Source organism: Rattus rattus, chromosome 11, assembly GCF_011064425.1.
Source record: "Rattus rattus isolate New Zealand chromosome 11, Rrattus_CSIRO_v1, whole genome shotgun sequence".
NCBI classification, from domain to species: Eukaryota; Metazoa; Chordata; class Mammalia; order Rodentia; family Muridae; genus Rattus; species Rattus rattus.
The window spans coordinates 2,117,823-2,141,279 of record NC_046164.1 but is presented as its reverse complement, the minus strand read 5'-3'; the positions used below and the strand labels follow the sequence as shown (position 1 = coordinate 2,141,279).

The window sequence follows — 23,457 nt, the reverse complement described above, 5'->3', positions numbered from 1 at the left end:
TGAGTTCTCTACAAAGCAGGTTGTAACACTGGGAAATTACCAACTGACATTCTCTCTTCAGTATTTCTCATAACCTTGGACCACTGAATTAGTGATCGCTGATAGAGCAAGTGTGGTTACTGAAAAAGAATCACATAATTCAATAAAAGTTCATTTATAATCCTAGCACTCAGGAAGCTGAGGCAGGAGGATCACAAATTAAAGAGTTTAGCCTGAGCTATGTAAGAGAAATCTTGTGCTGTGCCCTAAACTTGTAACTTTTTAAAGACGGAAAAACGGTGGAACAGGGTGAGGTGTATGGCAGGTGTCCGTGGTCTAATGCTCTTCCTGACAAAGGAGCTGCAAGGGAGGGAAATGGAAGCAAGCGATGGAAGAGACTGAGGTCTGTCCCTTTGTGGCTGAGATGCTCCTGACAGCCACACTGGGGAGAGGGGAAGGGGTGTAAGCCACCACACGTGGGTGACACACCATGTCCCTGCTTACTGGTCAGCACAGCATTCATTCCTGTTAGCGTCCTCTACCCTCAGCAGGGTCAGCAGGATCCACCTGTTGATTTTTATTCTACCTGGTGGTATATCCTGTAATTGGCACACTAATTTAAACTTTTTCTGGGAATGGGAAAGGATTCATCTTCCTTTTGTAATGGTAGTGTGAAGTTCAGGTTCCACAGGCGTGGGCAATAGGACTTCTCTGACGTCTAAATCCTGATTTTAGATGGGAAAGTGTTTTTACAAGCTAGGGAGGGAATAAAGTGACCACACCGTACTGTGGCCTGTGTGGGAGTGCTGTGGGGTGTGCTAGCTGGGTCGAATGCTAGACAGTTCTTTTTAGAGAAACCTGGCTGCACTGTTGTGTTCCCAGCTTGGTGGATGAGTGTCCGGTAGCCGTCTTCTTGGCGGTTGGTAGTGGTTTGGGGGTTTTAACTCTTGTAATGGGATGTTTAGTGTTTTTGTCAGAATTCCTGCTCAGTAATGACATTACGTGTCTTTACATACTGACTGCCCCTGTATGTCATCGTGGTGGAAGTTTGCCTAGGTTTTTGCCTAAGTTTAAAATTGATTTTTACTAGGGGGTTAGGCAATAGGAAGATTCCAGTTTGAAGTCTTGATATGAAAAGAATGGAGGGTGTTTGTTTTGGAAAATAGCAGTAAGCAAAGGGTGTGCACCGAGCAGTGTGCTTCCCACTAATGTACCAGCTGCTCGGTTCTCAGGCTTTCCGTTGTCAGCTTCCTAGGCAAACTGATTCTTACTGTATCTATAAGCAAGTGCTAGACATGATGTCATTTAAAGTTATACATTCCAGTTGCACAGTACTGATCTTTTATTTGCATGTATGTGAGCGTGTACTCCATGGACAATGGTATGGATAGGTCAGAAGACAACTTTCAGACGCTGGCAGGGAAGTATGGTGGGGTCCAGATGGTGGACTCCAGCAGTGAGGTTTGTGTAGCGAGGGCTCTTACCTGTTACAGGAGCTTTGATAGTGAAGACGGGGAGACATCCGTGTAGTATAAACCTGAGTCTTTTTGCTGGGGCAGTCTCCTCAGCTAGCCATCGGCTCTCTTCTAGCTCTGCCTGTCCCAGCTCCAGCCGGGGGTGGGGGTGGGGTAGGGGGGTGGGGTGGGGGGTTCCTATCATCCAAGGACAGCTCCCAGCTGTCTCTAACTCTGGTTCCAGGGGAGCTCTCGCCCTCTGGTCTGCATGGGCACTGCATGGGCACGGTGTTCAAACTCATGGGGCAGAACTCATTCACATAAAAACATTTTTTTCAAAGAGAAGAGACAACCAACACAACAGGTTAGAGTTACTAATTTTATTTTCCCCTAATGTTTTAACTTCAGCTTCCCCAGCAGGTCAGATTTCTGAAATAATAATGCCTTCCCGGGTTTTACCCCTTTTCAGGAGCTGTCGCCATTTTTACCTCAGAAATCCAAACCTATATAGAATCATGTTTTCCCAAATCTTAATTGGAATCAGTTCAGATATACAACTATACAACACAGTCAGTGTAACTAAGCCATTTCTTTCCGTCTTTTATTCAGTGTACTCCCACTTTTCCGCAAGCGTTTGTCACAAAGAGATGTTTGAAATTGTCTTTTCCGTGAACCCTGCCTGCTGCTTCTGATCTGTAGTTCAGAATATGGACTTCTCATCAGATAAATAGTTTAGTGAGTGCTGTGCTAACTGTCCTCAGCCATTAACAAATCAGAGTTGATATTCTGTGTACCTGACTTAGCTTTAATCTTCTACTTGCAAGACAGACAAACCCTGTCTTTGAAAATCTTACTGTCCTTTATGACTCAGGGGGGAGGGACTGGGCAGGACACTCGGCTTGCTCTGGGAGGATCCTGAAAAGTGCACATACTTACTTCTGGAGCCGTCTGGTGGGAAGCAACTGATGTAAACTCTTGTAGTTACGACCAAAGGAAAAAAAGATCATCCGGTTCCGAGGTTCTGCATTATGGTACTGTTATCAGTACATTCAGAATTTACATTACTCTTGATTCCTTTCCCTGAGCTTGGCTTCACAGCTTGGTAGAGGTAGGTCCTGGGAGCCAGAGGAAAGCAACAGTGCCAGAGCGGCACTTGTCAGGTTGCCCCTCAGTGCAGATGCAGTGCTGCTTTGTGGACAGCGGTGCTGCAGTAAAAAGAGGGGCCCCACACTGGCTCAGCCGCGCTTCTCCACGTGGCCACAGCCTGGCTTTACCACTTCACAGAAATAAAAATGCCCAAAGATACGCTTATAAAGTCTCCAAAGTGGGCTGGTTTAGGTGTTGAAGGGAGAGGCTCGGCAACTTTTATTTACACACTCATTGAGAAGATGAGCAAAGGTCAGAGCACCCCAAGCTCTGCCTTCCCCTCAGACACCGACCTGGTTTACGTCTCCCTTTCCTACCAACTATGGTTGGTCCTAAGGTCTGGGTTCCAGGGCGTCTTGCGTCTAACACTGCCGAGGCCCGGCATAAACCCCGTAGCCTGGCCCTGGCTCCAGTCTTAGGATGGGCTGGTGGAATACTGCTTTATCAACTGCTCGTGACAAGGGTTGCACACCAGCTCAGGCTTGATGCTCGAAGGGAGAGGCAGTTCATTTGTCATGCAGGCATTGCAGAAGGTCCCTCGGCAGTGTTTACATGTGTTCTGCAAGAGTAAGATTAGGAGAGGATCACAAGAACAAGCAAAGGACAGAGGGGGTCAAATAGGGACCTGCTCCATGCATAGTCAAGTATGGAATGGCTGCTGTGTGCCAATGACCCTGACCAGACAGGCCACAGGGGAGTACAAGGTCAGCTATGAGATCTAAATGAAGTAGCATGGGTGTCCTAGAATCAAAAGACAACAGTGTCCAGTCTCTGGAGTACACTTCACGTAGGGTAATTCTAAATTCTAGCAAACGTCTGAGCATACTGAAACTCTAAATAAGGCAGTGAGCCAGCAACGTCTGGAGGAGCCAAGCCTTAAAATGTGTTTAGTATCAGTAGTCGGCTCCCAGAGCACCGATAGGCTCACTGCTTCTCTCCGGTGCTCCTCAGCGCTGCTGTTTGCTGCTCTGCTTCTGGGGCAGCTGGTCTCTATAAACATGCTGAGCCTTCAGCAACCAAGCAGCGTGTTGCTACAGGAGTGCCATCAGGACTCCCAACAGGGCCCACAGTGGCTCTGCATAAAAGGCTTCAGAGACTGACTCCAGCCAACTTTCTCCTGTTTTGGAACACTTATGAGTTTCCAACCATGTTCACTTGCTACATGGTTCTGCTAATCTGCTAGAGCATAGTGTAATTTTGTTAAGATTCAGCATGATGAAATCCAGAATTTGGGCACATTTCCTAATTCTTTAAGTATTTGTTTGTAATATTCCTTTAACTATGACCCCTCTTGAGCATCTCTGGGCATCGTGTTTGATGTGGAGGGACAATGTTGGTAACAGCCATTGAGGACATTTGTTCTTTCTAATGGGGGTTGGGGCTAGTGGGTGAGCGGCTCTCCCCTCCTCTTCCAGCACCGTCTGCTTCGTTAGTGCCTTCAGCACATGGACGGGGATAATGTGCTGTAGCATTGCGCTGGGATGTGGCTCAGTGTAAAGCATTTGCCTAGTATATGCCAGGGGCTGGATTCCATTAACACATCACAACACAACACAACACAAAACACTTAGGCCAGGCCTGGGGTGCACAGTACAATGTCAGTACGTGAGGCACAGACAGAGCACAAGTTTGGTGATGGTCCAGCCAGTCCCAGGTCACCTGGACCACATGGGACCCAGGCTCAAGACCAAAACAAGGGTCCACTGAGATGGCTCTTCAGGTACAAGTGCTTAATGTGAAAAACTGAGGGCCTGGAACCCATGGCTGGAGAAGAGATGAGCCTCTCATAGTTGTCCTGTGATCTCCAAAAGACCACCATGGCTTGTGGGTAATATCTCCCCCCTGCCCCACATACTTATAATAAAAAGTAAAAACAAGATGACAAACTCAAGTAACATGTATATGCTCAACAAATGCGGTGCGATCAGTATTTCCTTGTTTGTTTCAGATTATGTATGTACTTTTTTGCATTTCTTTTAAAGAATAAGTGTCTGACAAATGCTCACCCCTTAGTGTTCTAGCCTATTCTTTTTTTTTTTTTTTCACATGGAAAGGTTTAATGAGAGAAGAAGAGTAGGAGAGGCCGGCCATGAGCATGTGAACGGAAGGGGGAGGGAGGGGGATGGGGAGAGAAGGGACAGAGGGAAGAGGGGAAAAGGGAAAGAACAAGGAGCAATTCTAGCCCATTCTTAACACCATACGAAACAGCTAAGTCCTGTTTACTCTTGGCAAGGCGCTGGAGGTGCAGGCCACCTCTGTGAAGGAGCCACTCACCTTTGTCAGGCTCTCATCCTCCTGGCACAGCTGACACACCTGAGGCTTTTCAGAGCCTGAAGGCTGACCCTAAGAGACACACAGTAAGCCAGTTACCTCCCTGAGCACATGCGCCAGGAACACTTTCATAACACTTCAGCTTCTAAACTCAGACTCCACATTGAAGGGGGAGAAACAAATGACCTATCCTGTTACCTTAACTCTGAACTGTATTTAAAACAAGAAAACCCAAGCATCCTGGCCTTGCTCCATTACCTCAGTGAGCGTGTAAACACTGGCTTTCCTCTAAACCTTAGAGGGTGAAGAGGTGACCCAAACGTCATTCTCATGGGGTTGCCATATTGTATTTTCAAGGTGTTTTACAATTGTTTCTCTAGGTTAAAGGTTTTAAAAATGTTCAAAAGTGATCAAAAGGGGCTGGAGAGAATGCTCAGCTGTTAGGAGTACGGCTGCCCTTCCAGAGGACCCAGGTTCGATTCCCAGCAACCACATGACAGTTTACAACTGTACGTAACTCCAGTTCCAGGGACTCTGATACCTTCCTTCTTCTGGTCTCTGTGGGCACCAAGCATGCATATGGCACACAGACACACAGGCAGACAAAACCCATATGCATAAAATAAAAACAAACAACAACAGTAACAAAAAATCTTATAACGTGACAAAAATAAAGGAAAAAACCCATGAATCTTTCCCTCTCCATTTTAGGTGAGGGAAAATGAGAGGGGCAGTGAGTGCCAGTTCATCAAGGGACCTCACGTAGGGAATGAGGATCCTTGTGGGCTCAGCCTCCGAAGCCAAGAGCTCTGAGCCCACCACAGCCCCCAATCACATTAGGATTCCCATTTACAGATTGGTTTGACTTTGCATTTCTCTCTTTTTTTACCACCCAGAAAATAGTATTTCTGTTTCCCAACATATCAAGCACATTTTCCAACACTAAAGAGTGCATGTGGGGTTGGGGATTTAGCTCAGCGGAAGAGCGCTTGCCCTAGCGAGTGCAAGGCCCTGGGTTGGTCCCCAGCTCCAAAAAAAAAAAAAAAAAAAAAAAAAAAAAAAAAAGGGTGCATGTTAGATTATTAAGAAGAGGCTACACAGAGGGCTGTGCCCTTGTCTTCCTCCCATGATACCTTGTTTACTGACTAGCCATGGCATGCTAACTTTGTAATTGGATGCAAGACATTTTAAAACAGGAGTCTTTCTTACCTGTTCCTCTGCAGGATTAGTCAGCAGCCTACAGTGGAGAAATAAAAAGGGTAGCAAGTATTATATTACTGTGTCTCAAGAAACTGATTTGTCTCAAGAAATGCTCAAGACAAACACTTGTTAAACAAGCAATGTCCCTGTCCCTGTACACCGCTGGGAACAGCATGCGTACTGACTGGCCTCCAAGATTCTAGACATTTTAGTTAAATCTTTTACTAGACTCTGCCTGACCCTTGATATACATAACAGTTCTGATTCACAAATATATATGGAGTTATATTTACCTTTCCTTTTTACAAGCTAGAAAATGCCATTTGTCTTATGTAAAATATAGATGGCTCATTAACCATGTATTTTTAAAGCTTTATCATATGTCTGACATTGTGGGAATCTACCCATTATCATATGCTATGTATTTGTCTTCTTTCCTAAGTACTTTTTTTTTTTTGTTTCTTTATTAACTTGAGTATTTCTTATTTACATTTCAATGTTATTCCTTTCCGGTTTCCAGGCCAACATCCCCCTAGCCCCTCCCCTTCCCCTTCTATGTGGGTGTTCCCCTCCCCAACCTCCCCACATTACCACCCTATCCCCAACAATCATGTTCACTGGGGGTTCAGTCTTGGCAGGACCAAGGGCTTCCCCTTCCACTGGTGCTCTTATTAGGCTATTCATTGCTACCTATGAGGTTGGAGCCCAGAGTCAGTCCATGTATAGTCTTTGGGTAGTGGCTTAGTCCCTGGAAGCTCTGGTTGGTTGGCATTGTTGTTCATATGGGGTCTTCAAGCGTAAGTACTCTTAAAATGGAAGCTTTAGGAAACTAATCCCAGAAAGAAATGAATCAGATATTCATGAGACGCATACAAACACCCTTTTCAAACAGGTTTAGCTTTTTCTTCAGAAGAGTAGCAAAGAGCCAACTTCTATTGAGTAAAAATGCAGACTGGTTACCATGCGCCATGCAGTCTTCAGCTGAGGGGGGAATGGACTAGACCACGGTGACCGAGGTCCTAAATGTTCCCTGTTAACATTCCTGGATTTTGTGATTACAGTTCTGTCTGAGACAGGTCCTAGAGGTTACTGCAATGTCACAGAGATAAAGGAATTAAAAAATAGGAACCGGGAGCTAGATCTCTGTGGGTTGAACCCACCTTGTTCTGCACTGTAAGTTCTCAAACAGCCATGGCTATGAAGAGAGACTGTGCCTCAAAAACAAAACAATAACCACACACCAGGCACAGGAGACTCTGGCTACCTGTACCCTACCCAGCCTCTGCACCTCTAAATCTTCTCTGTGGCAAAGCAGGGACTCGGTGATTATATTTTTCTAATGCTAATTAAATCTGAAAGGAAATCATGAACATGAAACCTGTTCCCTAAGCTGCAGAGCCGAGTCAGAACTTGACATTGATGGACAGTCCTCGTTCTTCTAGTAAATGACTGATTTAGCCTGGAAGGCTCTGAAAGTCAGTTTTACAGCCTTTCCTTTCTGGTGCATCTGCAGATCAACTATATTAGATGGACTAGCATGTAGTCCTGGATTAAGCCAGTTCTTTGGGAGTAAATAAAGATTTTGGGGATTATTCCGACCTCAGAGGCAAGGGAGGGATAGTTAGGACTAAGTGCAATCTGATTTCTGACCATCCCTGGGCAGTGTGGCTTACTTTTCCAACAGCTTTGCTCTGGAAAGAACAACTGTACACTACAAGATTCCTCAAGGATAGGTGCCCCAAGCAGACGCTATATTGTCCTCTCAGGCCATTTTATGGTGCTGTTCCTTAAAGCTACTCTTAGGTATCTTTTTAGGGCAGTTGAAACTCACAGTAAGACAGATGAAAAAAAGTGCAGACTCCCCATACACACCTGTGCCTCACATCCTGCCCCACGGTCAGCACACCCACGGTCAGTAAGTGAAGCTGGGCAGTGGTGGCGGTGGCAGCAGTGGCACACGCCTTCAATCCCAGGCAGAGTTTGAGGCCAGCATGGTCTACACAGTGGGCTTTAGGATTGCCAGGGCTACATAGAGAAACCCTGTCTCAAAAAACCAAACCAAACATCCCGACCCATCCTACCCCATCCCAAGCCCCCAGAAGTCTACTCCTCCAACCATCAGTGTTGTAGCACATGCGATTATGGCACACAGTGTAGTTTCACTGCCCTAAACATTTGCGTGGTCCACCTCCTCACCCTCTTCTTCCAACTCCTCGCAAACAGGATTTTCCTGGTTATATTTTCCTAGAATGCTATATTGCTGGACCTTCTTTGTTATGCAGTCGCATTATACGATGTTTTTCTCTCACACGGTAGGTAAATTACTGTTAAAAGGCGAGACAGGGTTTCTTTGCGTATCCCGGGCTGTCCTCTATAGACCAGGCTGGCTCTAACTGGGATTAGAGGCCTGCACCACCCTGCCCAGCGCCTATGCTTTGCACAGTGTGCAGATCAGGTGACAGTTAAGACACAGGAATGAAGGCGAGTTGAGAGCCTTAGGAAGAAGAAAAAAATAAGACGTAAGGGAGTGAGGATATTTACCTCAAGTAGTTTTTTGACAGGTATCAGTATAGCCTGTTTTGGTGCAGAATTTATTTCCTCCCGCTTCACCTATCTAATGGCTGGGAATACAGGTGTGAGGTCAACTGATAAAATCCCTTCAAGTGATAAGTTACGTTAAGGGGTTAATCAGGGAAGAGCCCGAGGACAGGCTGTCTGCCCCCCGTGCTCCAGCTGCTACGCTGTGTGGTTCAGTGTCTGCCAGCTTTCCCTGGAACTGCCTTTCTACTTCATAGCCCAGTGTCCGGCTCTCAGGAGCTCCGTGCCCACCACTCCAGAACGACGATTTAACAGCTTAGCTGTACCACAGTAGGGGCGTTACAGATACCCGGGGCCTTCTTCCAGTGGCTTCTCTAGTGTAACGCTGTCCTCTTGAATTCTGTGCTTCCCATCCTGCCAAAAGACAACAGCTCAATCGTGAATTATTCAGGACGATAAACTGATGACATCACAGGTCTCCTCAGCCTGAGGAGAAAGAGTCCTTTCCTTACCTCCTTCTTCCCCTCCCTCCCTCCCCTCCTGTTTTAGAGAAAGGACTTAACTTTCAAAGCAGTTTTCTCATTCTCTACACCAAGGACTTATTAAGAAGTAGATATTTCTGGAGCATTTTTTTATTTTCTGAAATTCAAATAAAATCCAAAGGAATGGCCTCTTCAGTGGGTTCAAGGTAAGTTGATTCTTGGGAAAATTATAGACTTTTCTTGAAAAACTGGGCAAACCCAGCACAACTTATCCAACTAGTATATGGGAGAACACTCAGAGCACCGCCAAGGCCTCCAGCCGTACTCAAGAGATTCCTGGAGGAAGGGCAATGGGTCCCAGGCTGGTAAGGCAGCTTGGGTAGTTTTTACGTCAACTTCTGTGATACACGCACATGCACACCCCACTGCCTGCTCTGAACTACTGCCCACCTACTTTCAAAAGTTCTTAGAGCAATCAAGTTTCAGGAAAGAGAAGTCAGAGCAACATTTACCCCTACAAGAAGTCCTATTTAAGGCAACTCAAGACTGAGTAAGTACCTTACAGCCTTCTTGGCAGAGTAAAGCCAGCCAGGAAGACCTCCTTACACCCTTTAGGTGTCCATGCGCTCGACTAAAGAGTGAGTGACGAGTCACGGCGTGGCATGGTGGGTCTGTGCATTTTGACCAGTAGTGTGCACAGTGCATAGGCACTCGTTCCTCTGAATAGAAGTGGCTCGTGCTTTTTACCCTGCGTCATTTCTAGAGTCTGGTCCCAGAGCAATCCTGTAGAATTGTGGCTGCTCAGCCCTGCAGGTGCTAGAGACCTTTCAGACCGTTCCACTCTGTTCTTTAGCCATTCTACATGATATTCCCTTCTGTAATTCTAGTTTCTTCTCTTTCTCAAAGGATTTCCTTGCATATATTCACACAGCAACCCACATGTCATAGAAAGGCCCCAGCAAACAAGTCCACAGCCGAGGAGATCCCGTTGAAGGGCCTGGGAGGGATTATTATACCGGATTATTAGACCATATGTGTCGGGACTCCAAGAAATACACGTTCATCAGATACCAGAATAGTTTTTACTAAGTATCAAAGGAAAAGAGTCACTTTTCCAAACCGAGCAAGATCATTTTAGCGGTCAGCTCAGGATCCCCCCTCTCCTCGCCGAGCAGCCTGCTTTGCTGTCTGCACACGCACACCACAGCAACTAAGCACTAGGCTCATCAGAGTAGGTGGAATAAAGCGAGCAGAGAACGCACACACGTTAGTTACCATTCGGGGCTCCGGCTTCTGGGTCACCTTCCCCGGGGCCGCCCTGTTTTGTGACTTCTTCTCCTTTTCTTGTTTTAGTTCTAACTCCAGCTGAGTCCTGGTTAGGTGGGAGAGGAGAGGATGAAAATTCTGATTTCTGTATTCATATACTCTAAAGACTGCCAAACCTTTCCTTTAAAGTTCAGCAATTGAGACTGTTTTAAAAGAATTATTTATTTTATGTATTTGAGTACACTGTCGCTGTCTTCAGACACACCAGAAGAGGGCATCAGATCTCATTACAGATGGTTGTGAGCCACCATGTGGTTGCTGGGATTTGAACTCAGGACCTCTAGAAGAGCAGTCGGTGCTCTTAACCACTGAGCCATCTTTCCAGCCCAGCAATTGAGTTTTAATGCCTAAGGAAGTTCCCAGAAATAAATGGACAACTTAGTAGTGTAAGAGAGTGGAGTAGTGACGCCATGACACGTGAAACCCGCTTACTCCTCTGGCAGTGCAGAGTGCACAGTAGGAGCTCCTGGGTCCACTAGGTCAACTCTTACACTCATTCTTAACGAAGAATTGCACTTTGCTGGACGAAGGCACACTGACTACACTCGAGGGAGCACAGTCTTGAGTTAAGTAAGGCCTCGCAGGAGAGGGGAGGCATTCGGTCTCTTCCGCATTACTTGGCTGGTCTCAACAGTTATGAGCCTCAGTTTCCACACAGCCGTCCAGTCCGTGTCCTTGGCAGCCCGAGACTCAGAGCCATGCTTCTTTACCTGCAGTCAGTGGCCTTAGTACCACAACATACGGCCATGACCTGAGAGATGGCCCAAGACTACTTAGGGTTTAGTACGAGCAACAGTGTTTTAAAGGGGCAGTGTGGCCATTTACTGGCTTAATAGTGTGAACTGAGATACCCTGAGCCCCTCTAAGCTGTCATTCCACCTGAAAGTAGGGGCAACAGCATAACCTATTAAAAGGACTGGTGTTGAGACGCTAGGACCATCAGTGTGAAGTGTTCTGAAAAGTACACAACCCACTGTAGGCATGTAGAATACATTAACCATGTCATTAACATCGCATTAGACATTAGTGACTGCGTATTTGGGAACTTGGTCTCTAATTCTCTTTTTAATTCAGTTTTTGAAGACAAGAGTGCACTGTGCACAGCCAGAGCAGGCTTTAGGCTCCTCCTGTCTCAGCTCACCGTTTAAGCCTGTATCACCAGGTCCAGCAGCCAACTCCAAATTACATAGTTACGGGGATGTGGAGTGGACTTTGTGAGCCTTTCCGAGTTCCCGCTGTTCATAAAGGACCTTGGCAAGAACAAGCCAAGAAGACTCAGGACCTGACTGCAGTGCCCACCACAGCACCCTGCCGGCCAAGCTGCCCCTGCTCACCGCTGCCTGGTGAGTGCCTCCACCTCCAGCTGCAGGCTGTTGATCTTGTCTCCGAAGTCCTGTTTGAAGAGCCGGTTGTCCAGCTCGGCAGACTGGCGGCCTCGCTCAGCCTGGCGCAATCTGGATGTGAGCCACATGAACTTGTGATAAAAAACAAAAGCCATGGTGGGGAGGAGACCAAGTTCACAAACACAAAGTAAAACAACCCAAGGAGGAGAGGGAGGGTGATGCAAGACTCGGGAAGAAATTATGAAGGGGAAAAGATGGGGAAGAAACAAATTGTAAAGAAAAACCAGATGAAGGTGAAGCAGGCAGAAGAGAAGCTCATTTTCTATTTTTTTTATTCTAGTACTACAGTTTACAGCCATTAGATGATCAACAACAAGACATCACTGTTGGAAATCCATTTCCAGAGCCACCCTCAAGTACAGAGCAATTGACGTCGAAGCCGCTGCCTTTCTTTCCTAACACTCTGCCTTTCACGCACAGCGGGAGCACGCGGGAGCAGCTCCTTCTCACATGGGCTTCTCACGATTTCCTGGTCCTCCTTGTGCTGCTGGACGCTGGAGGACATTCCATAGCAACCCTGACCCAGACTTCACCTTCCACAAGGTCACACTCTGAGCAAGCGCCTGGCTCTCTCCCGGCCACTCCTATCAGGTGGTTTGTGACCCAGCTGACGAGTCAGCATTGGGGTTCCTAAGCTCCTGACCATGTTCTCTGGAAGATTCTGGTGGATGCTCCCTTCTGAATGTCTCATAACTTTGCACCTATAAAGAATCACTTTTAGAAGGTGAAATATTCGAGGCTTTCTATAGTAGGATTGAGAGGCATGCTATGTTCAGTCTAACTTTTATTGATTTGATTATTCTTTTTAGACGCTTAAGTAAAAGGCAACTCCTCACCGTGAAAGGCTGATGAACAGCAGAATGCAGTAGGAGCTTTGCTTATGCAGGTGCACAGCTGTAAGAATTAAAGTGAGTTCAGGGGCACAGGACTGTCCATGAAGTTGCCTCTAACCGGCCTCTTGAGGACCCATAGAAACATGAACTCTGCCGTACTCTTAATTCTGGTTTGCCATGAAGGTAAAGAGTTTGAAGAGCTGGAGGCAAAGGGATTATCTTTGCCTCTGTCTTAGCACAGGCTATGCTACATAGCCTGCCAGCAGGGGAGACAGAAAGCACGGAACCGAACCCTGGGTATTGTGTAAATACCGCGGGGTGGAGTAAAGGCTCCTGTCTATAAAAGCCTGCCTCCCCAAAATAGTCTTTCTTTAAGTCAAAGTATGTATAGAGTTATTTACGATGTAGAGCCTAAAAGGGTGAGGTCTGCGGTCACTTAGAGAAGGTCCTGCTCGCACTGCCTGTAGCTACTGAAGAGCTTCATTCTGATATTAAACAATAATGCTAGTATCTTATTTATTTCTCATTTAGAAATGTTTATTTTTTAGTAACTAGATTAGTTTCCCAGAACCTTTAGCAAATTCTCATTAGAGAAAAAGTGTTCGAAGCTCTTGGGCAAGTGTTCCAGGCGGAGACAACAGGCAGGGAGTTGCAACTCATGACTGCACTGTGGCCTCACAAACTCCAGCAGGAAACGCAGGGTGGATGTGAGCATCGTACTCTCTGAGCTATCTAAGTAGTAAGCAGGATGACGGAGAAGGGCAGAGTAGAAGATGACAGTGTTAAGAGGGGTTGCTCCAGCTTCCACGCTGTGATGTTAAGAGCTACCTAATTACTACTTTGTTTCTAAGGACTTTAAAGAACGGAAGGATGCTGTTTTTCTTTTTGTCCAACATCACGAAGGCAAAAATAAGTTGCAAGCAGCCTCGGTTACTCAGAACAGAACTGTAAGGAAATACTAAATATTTATCTTGGGCTGGGGGTTAAACCTACAGGAGGCAAGAGAAGAGAGGGGTCATGGCCTGAGAGGCAGAGCTATGTTAGACTAGTTCCGGGTCGCCAGGTGACCCCTGCACAGGGCAGGCTCACTCGCTGGTTCGGAGGGAGCCACACCTACAGAGTATGACCACTACCAAGCACACAAACACAGTGCTTCCATAGCCCGGGTTTCCTAAAATGGTCTTTTGATTTACTGTTCAACTCAGAAATATTTCTCAAAGTTTATTTGGTATTTAATGAGGAATCCATACCAAAATTTCTAACTCTGGGGGCAAAATAACAGCGGCAACCACAACAACAAAACCCAACCTATATATCCCAACCTATATATCCACCTAGTGCTTTTAAGTCCAACAAATTCAAGGTCAACGTCTCGTGATATTTTATATAGAATCGGAGCTTAAATGTAGGAATTTCAGATTTCTTCCTTTTATAGTTAATCTGCGACATCAGACTCGTGAGGTGACCAACTGCAAAATGTTTAATGATGTTTTGGGATCAGTTTATTTGCTGCACTATTTAAGGTCTTTGCCTGTTTCACCAAATCTTTTTCACTTAATAAAATAAAATAAAAAAAATGAGTTGGAAGGGTAATGAGAAAATGGATAAATAGGAAACAAAGAGTAAGAAGATAAGTCAGACAAGTCATTAGTTTAGTTCTAATTGGCCTTAAATGCCAAGTTAAAGCTCACAACTTATGAACATGGACAGCAGTTCATTAAATCATAAGCATCAGCGCTTATGAACAGCCAACTGAATACTCTACCCTATAAACAGGTTCTTTTTTAACCTCTCAGTTGCTCCAAAGGCTTCAACTGCATTCACAGTTTGTGATTAACGTTAGCATTAACATCAACATGTCCTGCTGTTCAGGATGCTCCCTCCCTGGTGAAGAACCAGTAGAAGCGAGCCACCCATCTCATTCATTCATTCATTCATTCATTCATTCATTCATATGTCATTTTCTGTCATGTACATTCAAGAACTGTGACAGAATGGAAAGGTTAATTAATTAACTAGAAGGAGCTCACTCTCAGAAGATAAGACGTTTCTACAGACTGAGGTGAGGTGAGGTGCACAGTGAGAAATGCCAGGGCAGGATGGGCAGACGTGGAATAAAAAGCATCATTTCTAGTTGGAAAGAGGCATCCTAGGAAGCCAATGTCAGGTGGTGACATCTGAGTCCTCATGTAAAAATGTATGCGGGAACAATCAGAAGAGCAGGGAAGGAAAGAATGGAGGACGTGGCCAAGGTGTTAGCAGCTCTTAGAGGTAGAGATGCTGCTACAAGGCATTGAGCTGGGAAGTGTCAAGAAGACGCTCTCTGGGGAGAATCACAAGCACAGCTGAGTAGGACCTAGCAGATGAAAACTCCAGACTCCACATGGCGAAGCAGAGGCGGACACAGCGGAGGGGTTAGTGGAAGCCATACAGCTACTCAGGAAAAAGACAGAAGGGAGACGAGTGAAGAGAGAGACAGTTACAGACGAGAGACAAAGCAGTGATGGGTGCCCTTCAGAATCCCCACCTCACCTAGTATAAAATAGACTTCAGTGATAAACGAAACTGTGTAATTACAAACAGTAGGTCTTACTCTTTAACCAAGTCTAGCCTGAAACTCGCTACATAAAGACCATTTTTAACTTAAAAAATTAATTGAAATAGAACTACATAGTTCCTTGCCTTCTTTCTCCTCCCTCCAGCCTCTCCTGAGTTCCCCTTACTCACTCTCAAACTCGGGGCCTCTTTTCTTATCTCTCTCTCTGTCTCTGTCTGTCTCTGTCTCTCTCTCTGTCACACACACACACACACACACACACACACACACACACCCTCCCCCCTCCCTCCCCCCCCATATCTCTGACTTTGGCTGGGTAAATTCCTGCGTCCATTTGCTGAACACGTTCTCACCCTTCCATACTGACAGTCGTCACAGAAGCAGCACTTTTACCTTTGCTCCAGCTGTTTAATGGTGGCAGCCATCTGATTGGTCTTCTCTTCCAAGCGACTGTTTAATTCACTTTTCTGTTTCACTCCTAGGTCTGAACTCTGTTAGAAAAGAATTATGAAGATTTATACTATTTTTTTTATCATAATGGCAAACAGGAAATAAATGGAAGTGCTCTCTACATTTCTGTATCAGTTAATTTCCAAGTGAAAAAAGAAAGCCAAGAAGCATTTTTGCTAAAATAAATATTGTTATATGAAGCTTGTAACAGTGTCAGAAGGCTCATGAATTAATCATGACCTAATGCAATTTACAATTTAGCTGACGCACTAAACTGCAGAGTATAAGTTATAGGATACAAACATTTACATTTAAACAAATTAAAAATATTATCTTGTGCAGACCTAGATTTAAATACATATTACTTATCTACAAAATTATGCATATTATTTATATACAGAAAATAAAAATGAGTATTTTTTTAAAAAGAAAAATGCCTTATTTTGAGCCGGAGACATGACTGAGCGGGTACGGGCACATGCTACTCTTCAGAGGACCTGCACACAGCTAGCAGCTCATGAACCCCTAGACTTCTAGTTCTGGGGTGTCTAAGACCTTTGACCTCTGTGGACACCTGGACTCAGACCTGCACACAGACGTAAAATAAATCTTTAAAAAAAGAGAAACTGGCATCTTGAGGCTGTCTTACAGTCTTACTGCTGTGATAAGACATCATGGCCCAGAGCTGGGGAGAAAGGGGTTTATTTCACCTTCTCGGTCCATCACTGAGAGAAGTCAGAGCAGGCACCTGGAGGCAGGGGTCGAAGCAGAGCCCATGGAGGAGGGCTGTTCCTCCTGGCTTGCTCAGACTGCTTTCTTACAGTCCAGGTGGCACCACTCACAGTAAGCAGGGCCCTCGTCAGTCATCCGTCAAGAAAATGTACCACAGGCTGGCCCACGGGTCAGTTTTCTCCTGAGGTTCCCTTTTCCAGAATGATGCTATGTCAAGTAGACATAAAACTAGCCAGCAGGGGATGCTTAAAAGAAAAGGAAAAACTACTTGATCCCCCTTTACTATGTGAAAGGTGCCCCTGGTTTTCAAGAACAGCAGCCGAGAACTGTATGACAGTCTGAGTGTTTGTCTGGGGCAGCTGGCTTCCTGCAAGGACTTGACTCTTTCTCCTGGTAGTTAGTCCACAGACGACGCATGCTGTTGGCACCCTAGACTTCCCAGAGCCAGGGAGCCCACTCCTTGTCTTTCATCTACCTGCAGCTTAAAGGCAAGCTCGTGTTTAAGAGCCCGGAGATCATCCAGCTGCTGCCGCAGGGACACCAGGGCATCCTGCTTCTCACAGACGTCCTTCTCCAGCATCTTCATAGCCAGTTCCATCTCCTGCCTCATGCTGATCTGCAGCTCCAGCTCCTTCTCAACGTCCTGCCCCAAACACAGACAAACAGCTTATGCCCCTCCTCAATTAAGCAGATGCCTTACTCGTGACAAGAAAGGGTAGGTGAGAGCCCTTCTGCTATTTTGGCAGAAGACTCAAAGGGAATTAAAGAGACACTAGTAATAACTGTTAGGATTAAGAAGAGGAGCATTTGCGTGGGTGTTTTAGACAGAGCTGAGCACTCCAGTCCCTGGAGGAACAGTTCAGTTACTGGGAACGAAGTATGGCAGAGTGGAGTTGTATCACCAAATATGAACTCGTTGGTTTCTACCATAGTCATAGCAGCATTATTTAGCAGACACGCAGTCTGGAGTTCTGCATCCAGGCTGTGCCCAAGGCACACCTTAAAGTGTGATTCTACATATAACAACTTTCAATTTTTGTATCATGTGTTCCCTCTAAGTAGTTATGCTTAAAACCAATCATGCTACCTCATATTGACATTATTCCTAGGATACGTATGGAAACATTTTAATACCTAATTTATAAACATATAGACAGTAAATGTTTATTATTTTAAGCCCATTGAGAAGGTTGAATTTTCAGAAAATCTGAATTTCTGTTATGTACTCTTAACTTGAAGTAACTTCTAAGTACAAACTAAGCCACCCATCATTTTCAACTTTCCACATTCTTAGAGACACTGAAGAGTTTTTGGTGGGGTTCTGTGGTTTTGCCTATTATCTGACTTTCAGAAGCTAATATGTAAATACTAGGATTACTAATATTAATAATCTATTATAGGAATAGCAGTTCTTCTTAGAAATAATATTTATAAATTACATACACACATATCTATACGTGCATATATATTTTAATTTCTTAAACAATCTTAAGTCTAATACATTTATGTCTAAAATGAAGAATAAATTCATATGTAAAAGCTAAAATTAAAAGTATAATTCTTGGGGTTGGGGATTTAGCTCAGTGGTAGAGCGCTTGCCTAGCAAGCGCAAGGCCCGGGTTCAGTCCCCAGCTCCAGGAAAAAAAAAAAGTATAATTCTCGGGCTGGAGAGATGCCTCAAATTAAGAGCACTGGCTGCTCTTCCAGAGGTCCTGAGTTCAATTCCCAGCAACCACATGGTGGCTCACAACCATCTGTAATGGATCTGATGTCCTCTGTGCATGAAGACAGATTACTAAGATACATAAAGTAAATAAATAAATCTTTAAAAAGGTGTAATTCTCTGGGCAGTGGTGTGGCAAGCCTTTAATCCCAGCACTCGGAAGGCAGAGGCGGGTGGATCTGTGAGTTTGAGGCTGCACAGAGAAACCCCTTCTCTTCTCTGAGCTGTGAGTAGCAAGGGAAAAGACAAATTACGTGCAGAGGTGAACTATGAGGTAGGAGTAAGGACTGCACAGTTAAAAAGTCTGAGCAGAGGAGCTGGAGAGATGGCTCAGCAGTTAGAGCACCAGCTGCTCTTCCAGGGTTGCTGAGTACAGTTCCAGCAATGACATGGCCGCTCACAACCCTCTGCAGCTCCCGTTCCAGGGAATCTGACACTCTCAAAAACCAATGCACATACAATAAAAAATAACTAAATTAAAAAAAAAAAAGTCTGAGCAGAATTCCTGGGCACACTCCTATGATCCCCTAGGATTATAGACAGGAGGATCGGAACTGAGGCCAGCCTGGGCTTCACAGCAAGACCCCGTCACAAACAAACAGCTATAACCCAATGCTCCTGTATCCCACAGTAAAAGTGAAAGGATACGGATTGACAGAATTGTTGTTGAGAAAACCCCGAATGCAAATTCAGAAATGAGGGTTAAAAGGAGCTGGGCGTGGTGGTGTACCTTCATCCCAGTACCATAGAGGAAGAGGAAGGCCGGTCAGCCACATGTCAACAAGGAGACCGTCTCCAAAAAAAAAAAAAGCATGTGTGGGCAGGAAATAGGGTTTGGGGAGCACGACTGAGATGCGGGCCTTGCTCTCTCAGAGGAAGCTTCCAGGAGCCCAACCTTCTCATGTGGCCTAGCTACTAGAACTTAGGGAACTTACCAATCGTAACTGTGTCTCCTCCTTTAGATGCTTTCTGGCTTCGCTCAGCGCTTGCCCTTCTGCAGTTCTGTCTTGCTTAGGACCCTTGGAAAGATAAATAAGAGTACATACTTAAGAATTTAAAACTCTACACCAAATTAGCAGACACAACTAAGAAACTCAAGTTGAGTATATTTAAAGGTTATGTTGAATTGGGGGCATTGCTGTATCCTTAGTGAAGACTCTAAATGAGTTACCAAAATAGGTGGTGGAGTTCCCCAAGTCAGTCTTGAAAAATAACTATCTGGGCTGTGTCTGTGTGTGTGTGGTGGCTCATGCCTTTAGTCTTAGCACTTGAGGCTGAGGCAAAAGACTGCTGAGTCTGAAGCCAGCCTGGGTTACAGTCCAAACACTGCCACAACACACACACACACACACACACACACACACACACACACACACACACACACACACACACACACACACACACACACACACACACACACACACACACACAGAGAGAGAGAGAGAGAGAGAGAGAGAGAGAGAGAGAGAGTTCAGTAGTGCAGGTGGTAAAGCTCAGCCTGCATGAGGCCTTCCTTGCATTCAGTCTCTAGCACCTTATGAACGGGAAACAGTGGCTAACATCTTTAATCCTGGCACTTGGGAAGTAGAAGCAGGAGGATTAGGAATTCAAAGCCATCCTTGGTTACATATCAAGTTCAAAGCCAGCCTGGGTTCTACAAGAGACCCTGGCTCAAACAAACAAAACAAACCGATATCAAAACATAAACTCTGATATGGTATTCACTGCATAACAGGAGCTGGTTCAGATGTCTGAATGTTCATTCTGTGTCTAGAGAGTTCACGTGCATTATCTGGGGGCAGTCAGAGATCATAGCTAAAAGGAAATACGCCACCAAAGAATTTTTTTCAAGTATTTAGCTGTTCAGTGAGTTCATGCATTAAAGTCAAACACTAATATTACTCATCAGAAACTGCTGTTATTCCATTATACCTCTTTAAGAACAGTAGCAGGGGCAAGGAAAATGCCAGTGAAATCACAGAACAAGCAATCCTATACTCCTGGCTGATAGAAGATCTATCAATTAGAACATCCTCCTGGAGTAGTGCTGTCATAATTAGAACAATTGCAGAAATCAAAAACTCCCTTTGCCTCACCTAACTAACACGCCCGATTAAAATTAAACACCTCAACCTAACACAGGGCTTCCCTTTTTAAGTTTGCCTGTGGAGCATGTCTGTCTCCTCTCTATCCAGAGGCAGTTCCTTGTCTTTCTGGAACAAATATTCCTCCTCATCTCCTTGTTCCTTCCCTTCCCCCTCACCCTCTATCTCCTGTCTTTGTCCCTTATTCTCTGACCTCTGTTCCTCAAGGGAAAATAAATCTCTTCTGTGCTGAAAACTTAGTGTCCTGAGCCAACTCTGAATTTCCATACACTAGGTAAGCCCCCAGTTAAATGCTTTCTCTTACAAGAGTTTCCTTACTTATAGTGTGTCTTTGAATCAGTGACTAAGACATTTATCCATAGATAAGAACAGATTCCTGGATTGGGGTGGAGGGAATATGAAAGGTTCTTAAGACACAAATCAACTTTAAAATGTTTTAAGTCTTAGTTCAGACATCACTACCTCTAGCACATACTCCTAAACCATGCTCTCAAGTGGGCATGTGCACAGACAGACAGACAGACAGACAGACAGACACACACACACACACACACACACACACACACACACACACGTCTGGACTCTAGTCTAATAGCATCTCTTATTTCCTCAGTACAGCAGTGTCATGCTCTGCTAAAGTGGGGTTGCCAGCCTGCTCCTTTCTCTGCCAGGGAACACCACACCACATTGTCAGTACCTAACAATATGCAGAAGATGTAAATGTGACTGTGTGAATTAGAGATGATCTCATCATAACTCAGTGCATCTCCCTGTTCTAAGCCCAGTGTCCTTCCCAGTCATTGTAAAGCATCATCTCTCCAGCAAATGAGAACTGTGATGGGATAGGCTCTCCTTCCGTTCAGATTTATGCTCGCACATCCTATCAGGTCACATCTGGCTAACCGTTACGTTTCTGTTCTCCTAATTAAGCTCTTTTATGTTGCTGGGAACAATAAAGAAAGGCATATTATTCAATCTACTTTTTTATTTTAAGAAAAAGTCTAATTCTCTTAATGTAATTTTTACCTCTATAAGCAGCAACCAAAAAATATCATCACACAGTTGTTTCTACTATCTAAACAGGATCTTTCCCTAGCGCCTCCTTTTGGATTTTTCTTCTTCTTCCTTTGATAAAGCCCAATCTTTTCTTTACTTTATTATCATGTTTAGTCTGATTTTCAAATCCCCAATCACTTCCCTCATATAATCTTGCTTTTTTTATCATTCCACTTTGCTGGCAACTGCACAGACATTGACGTTACCCTTGGCACACTAAATTCAAACTCATTCACTCTAGAGACCAAGTAATGCCACATGCCACATTCAAACAGAGCGGCGGAGTGTTCCCAGGTGCCTGCTGCAATAAACACTGCAATCAAGTCATTTGATTTTACTTTCCCAGCTTCCTAAGCTCATAACTCTCTTCTGCATATACAAGAGTCTAATAAACGAGGGAAATTTACAATGCCCGCAGCACAGAAACTCAGAACTAAGAAAGTGTATCGGCATGTAGTAATCAGGCTTCACTGTCCAGAATTTCTGTGTTCTCTCACACCTCTTCTGTTGATCACAGCAATGTGCTATGCATCTAAAAGCATTACATTCTCTGCATTTTTACAAATGTGTTTTGCAGTGTGTGTGTGTGTGTGTGTGTGTGTGTGTGTGTGTGTGTGTGTGTGTGTGTGTAGAGCAAACTCTTCCAAGAGATAGGAGAAGAGTTGCAGGCAGTGGAAAAACAAGTACAGAGCCTGGCCTGAAAGAAGGAAGGAACTTATGGAGACAGAAATGAAGGACTGCTTCAGAGGTCTATTTATGCCTGCGGTTCTCTGGATCTTTCCTTCCTGGTCACAAGATAACTACAGTGATTTCAAATATGATGATTACATCGGCAGTGGAGCCATATTGGATTTGGGCCTAGCAGCTTTTTTTTGACTGCATGGTTCAAAGTGAAGAGACTCACCCGAAGATGACTGCCATAAGTCTTAAGATTGTTGGATAAAAGCCTCTCCCATGAATTTACGGCACAGGAGTATAACATTCAAGGGATGCCTCAGCTCGAGCAGATAAGTTATCTCCTCAGTCTACACCCAGTGTCTCCACCACCTGACCTCATGCCTGACCTCTTTGCCTCCAGCTATCACTGCCTATACCCTCATCTCCCCTCCTTCATATTTCCACAAAGGTCCTCCCCCTACTTGAAAGCCTTAAAAAGCTGTAACGGAGACCTTGACAACAGAAAAAAAAAAAAAAAAAAAAAAAAAAAAAAAAAAGAACAATTGCAGAACCAGTCCATTGAAAGGCCTAAGGCCACACCTTATGCTCCCTAAGGTGAATGTGGGAATGCTTATTTATAAGGCCGGTACTTGGGAGGAAGAGGCAGGAGTCTGAGGTCAATCCTGGTCACAGAGTGACCCTCTATCTCAACAACAAAAATAAAGTAAGATGGAACTGAGCAATATAAAATAGATTTGCAAACCTACACTGTATAAAAGCTTGGCCCTTGGCCTGGCAGTGTTGTATGCACCTTTAATTCCAACACGGGGGAGTTAGGGGAAGGCAGAACTCTCTGAGTTGAAGGCCAGCCATGGTCTACATAGGGAGTACATAGGGACAGAAAGGGCTACATAGAGAAACCTTTGAAAAAAATGAAACAAAACCAACCAACCAACCAACCAACAAGCTTGGTCTTTGAAGGTATTTAGAAAATTCATTTGCATGCTAATGCTTTCCCACAGATAATGAGGTTACTCACTTCTAAGGAGTAGCAGTGTAACAATAATGGTATATTTATCATCACAGTAAAAAAATGTCTACGTGTTGTCTGCATATCTGTCTGTGCACACTCATGCACCTCATGCCTCCAAAGGGCAGAAGAGAAACTGGATCACCTAGGACGAACTGCAGTGAGCTGCCATGTGGGAGCTGAGAATTGAACCCAGGGCCTCTGGAAGAGCAAAGACTTTCTTAATCACAGAGTCATCTCTCCAGTTCCGGTCCTAAGATTTTAACCCCTGGTCACAGTACAGACCATTAGCACAGACAAACAAGAACGTGAATTAGTCTTCCTGGCACAGCCTCTTTGCAAGTCTCTAAACAAGCGTTACACAGCGGTGGTGCCTAGGAGCTGTCTCAGAGCAAAGGGCAAAGGGCGAGAGCCTCTGTGAGCTGTACCCTGTTCTCAGCTGCACACAGTGAAGAGTAAGCTTGCTGCCCACCAGCGCCCAGGACCCCACCACACACTCCTCCCTGTGTCACACA

The 23,457-nt window shown here is 44.9% G+C and overlaps 1 protein-coding gene across 2 annotated transcripts in view; it reads right to left on the bottom strand.

The window, feature by feature from the left end:
* Positions 1–1,798: 1,798 nt before the first annotated feature.
* The window catches only part of Rufy3 (RUN and FYVE domain containing 3), an 83,951-nt gene continuing 62,292 nt past the window's right edge, over positions 1,799–23,457 (bottom strand). The window contains exons 10-18 of one of the 2 annotated variants that reach the window (XM_032916909.1): positions 19,030–19,113; positions 16,847–17,014; positions 15,583–15,680; positions 11,731–11,850; positions 10,346–10,442; positions 8,938–9,002; positions 6,060–6,087; positions 4,854–4,922; positions 1,799–3,138 (exon numbers count right to left, since the gene is read on the bottom strand). In XM_032916909.1, coding sequence (XP_032772800.1) covers positions 2,995–3,138; positions 4,854–4,922; positions 6,060–6,087; positions 8,938–9,002; positions 10,346–10,442; positions 11,731–11,850; positions 15,583–15,680; positions 16,847–17,014; positions 19,030–19,113 — 873 coding nt within the window. In that variant the 3' untranslated portion in view covers positions 1,799–2,994. Of the gene's footprint in view, positions 3,139–4,853; positions 4,923–6,059; positions 6,088–8,937; positions 9,003–10,345; positions 10,443–11,730; positions 11,851–12,054; positions 14,186–15,582; positions 15,681–16,846; positions 17,015–19,029; positions 19,114–23,457 lie in introns of those variants that run through there. The other variant, XM_032916910.1, reaches the window with a different exon arrangement.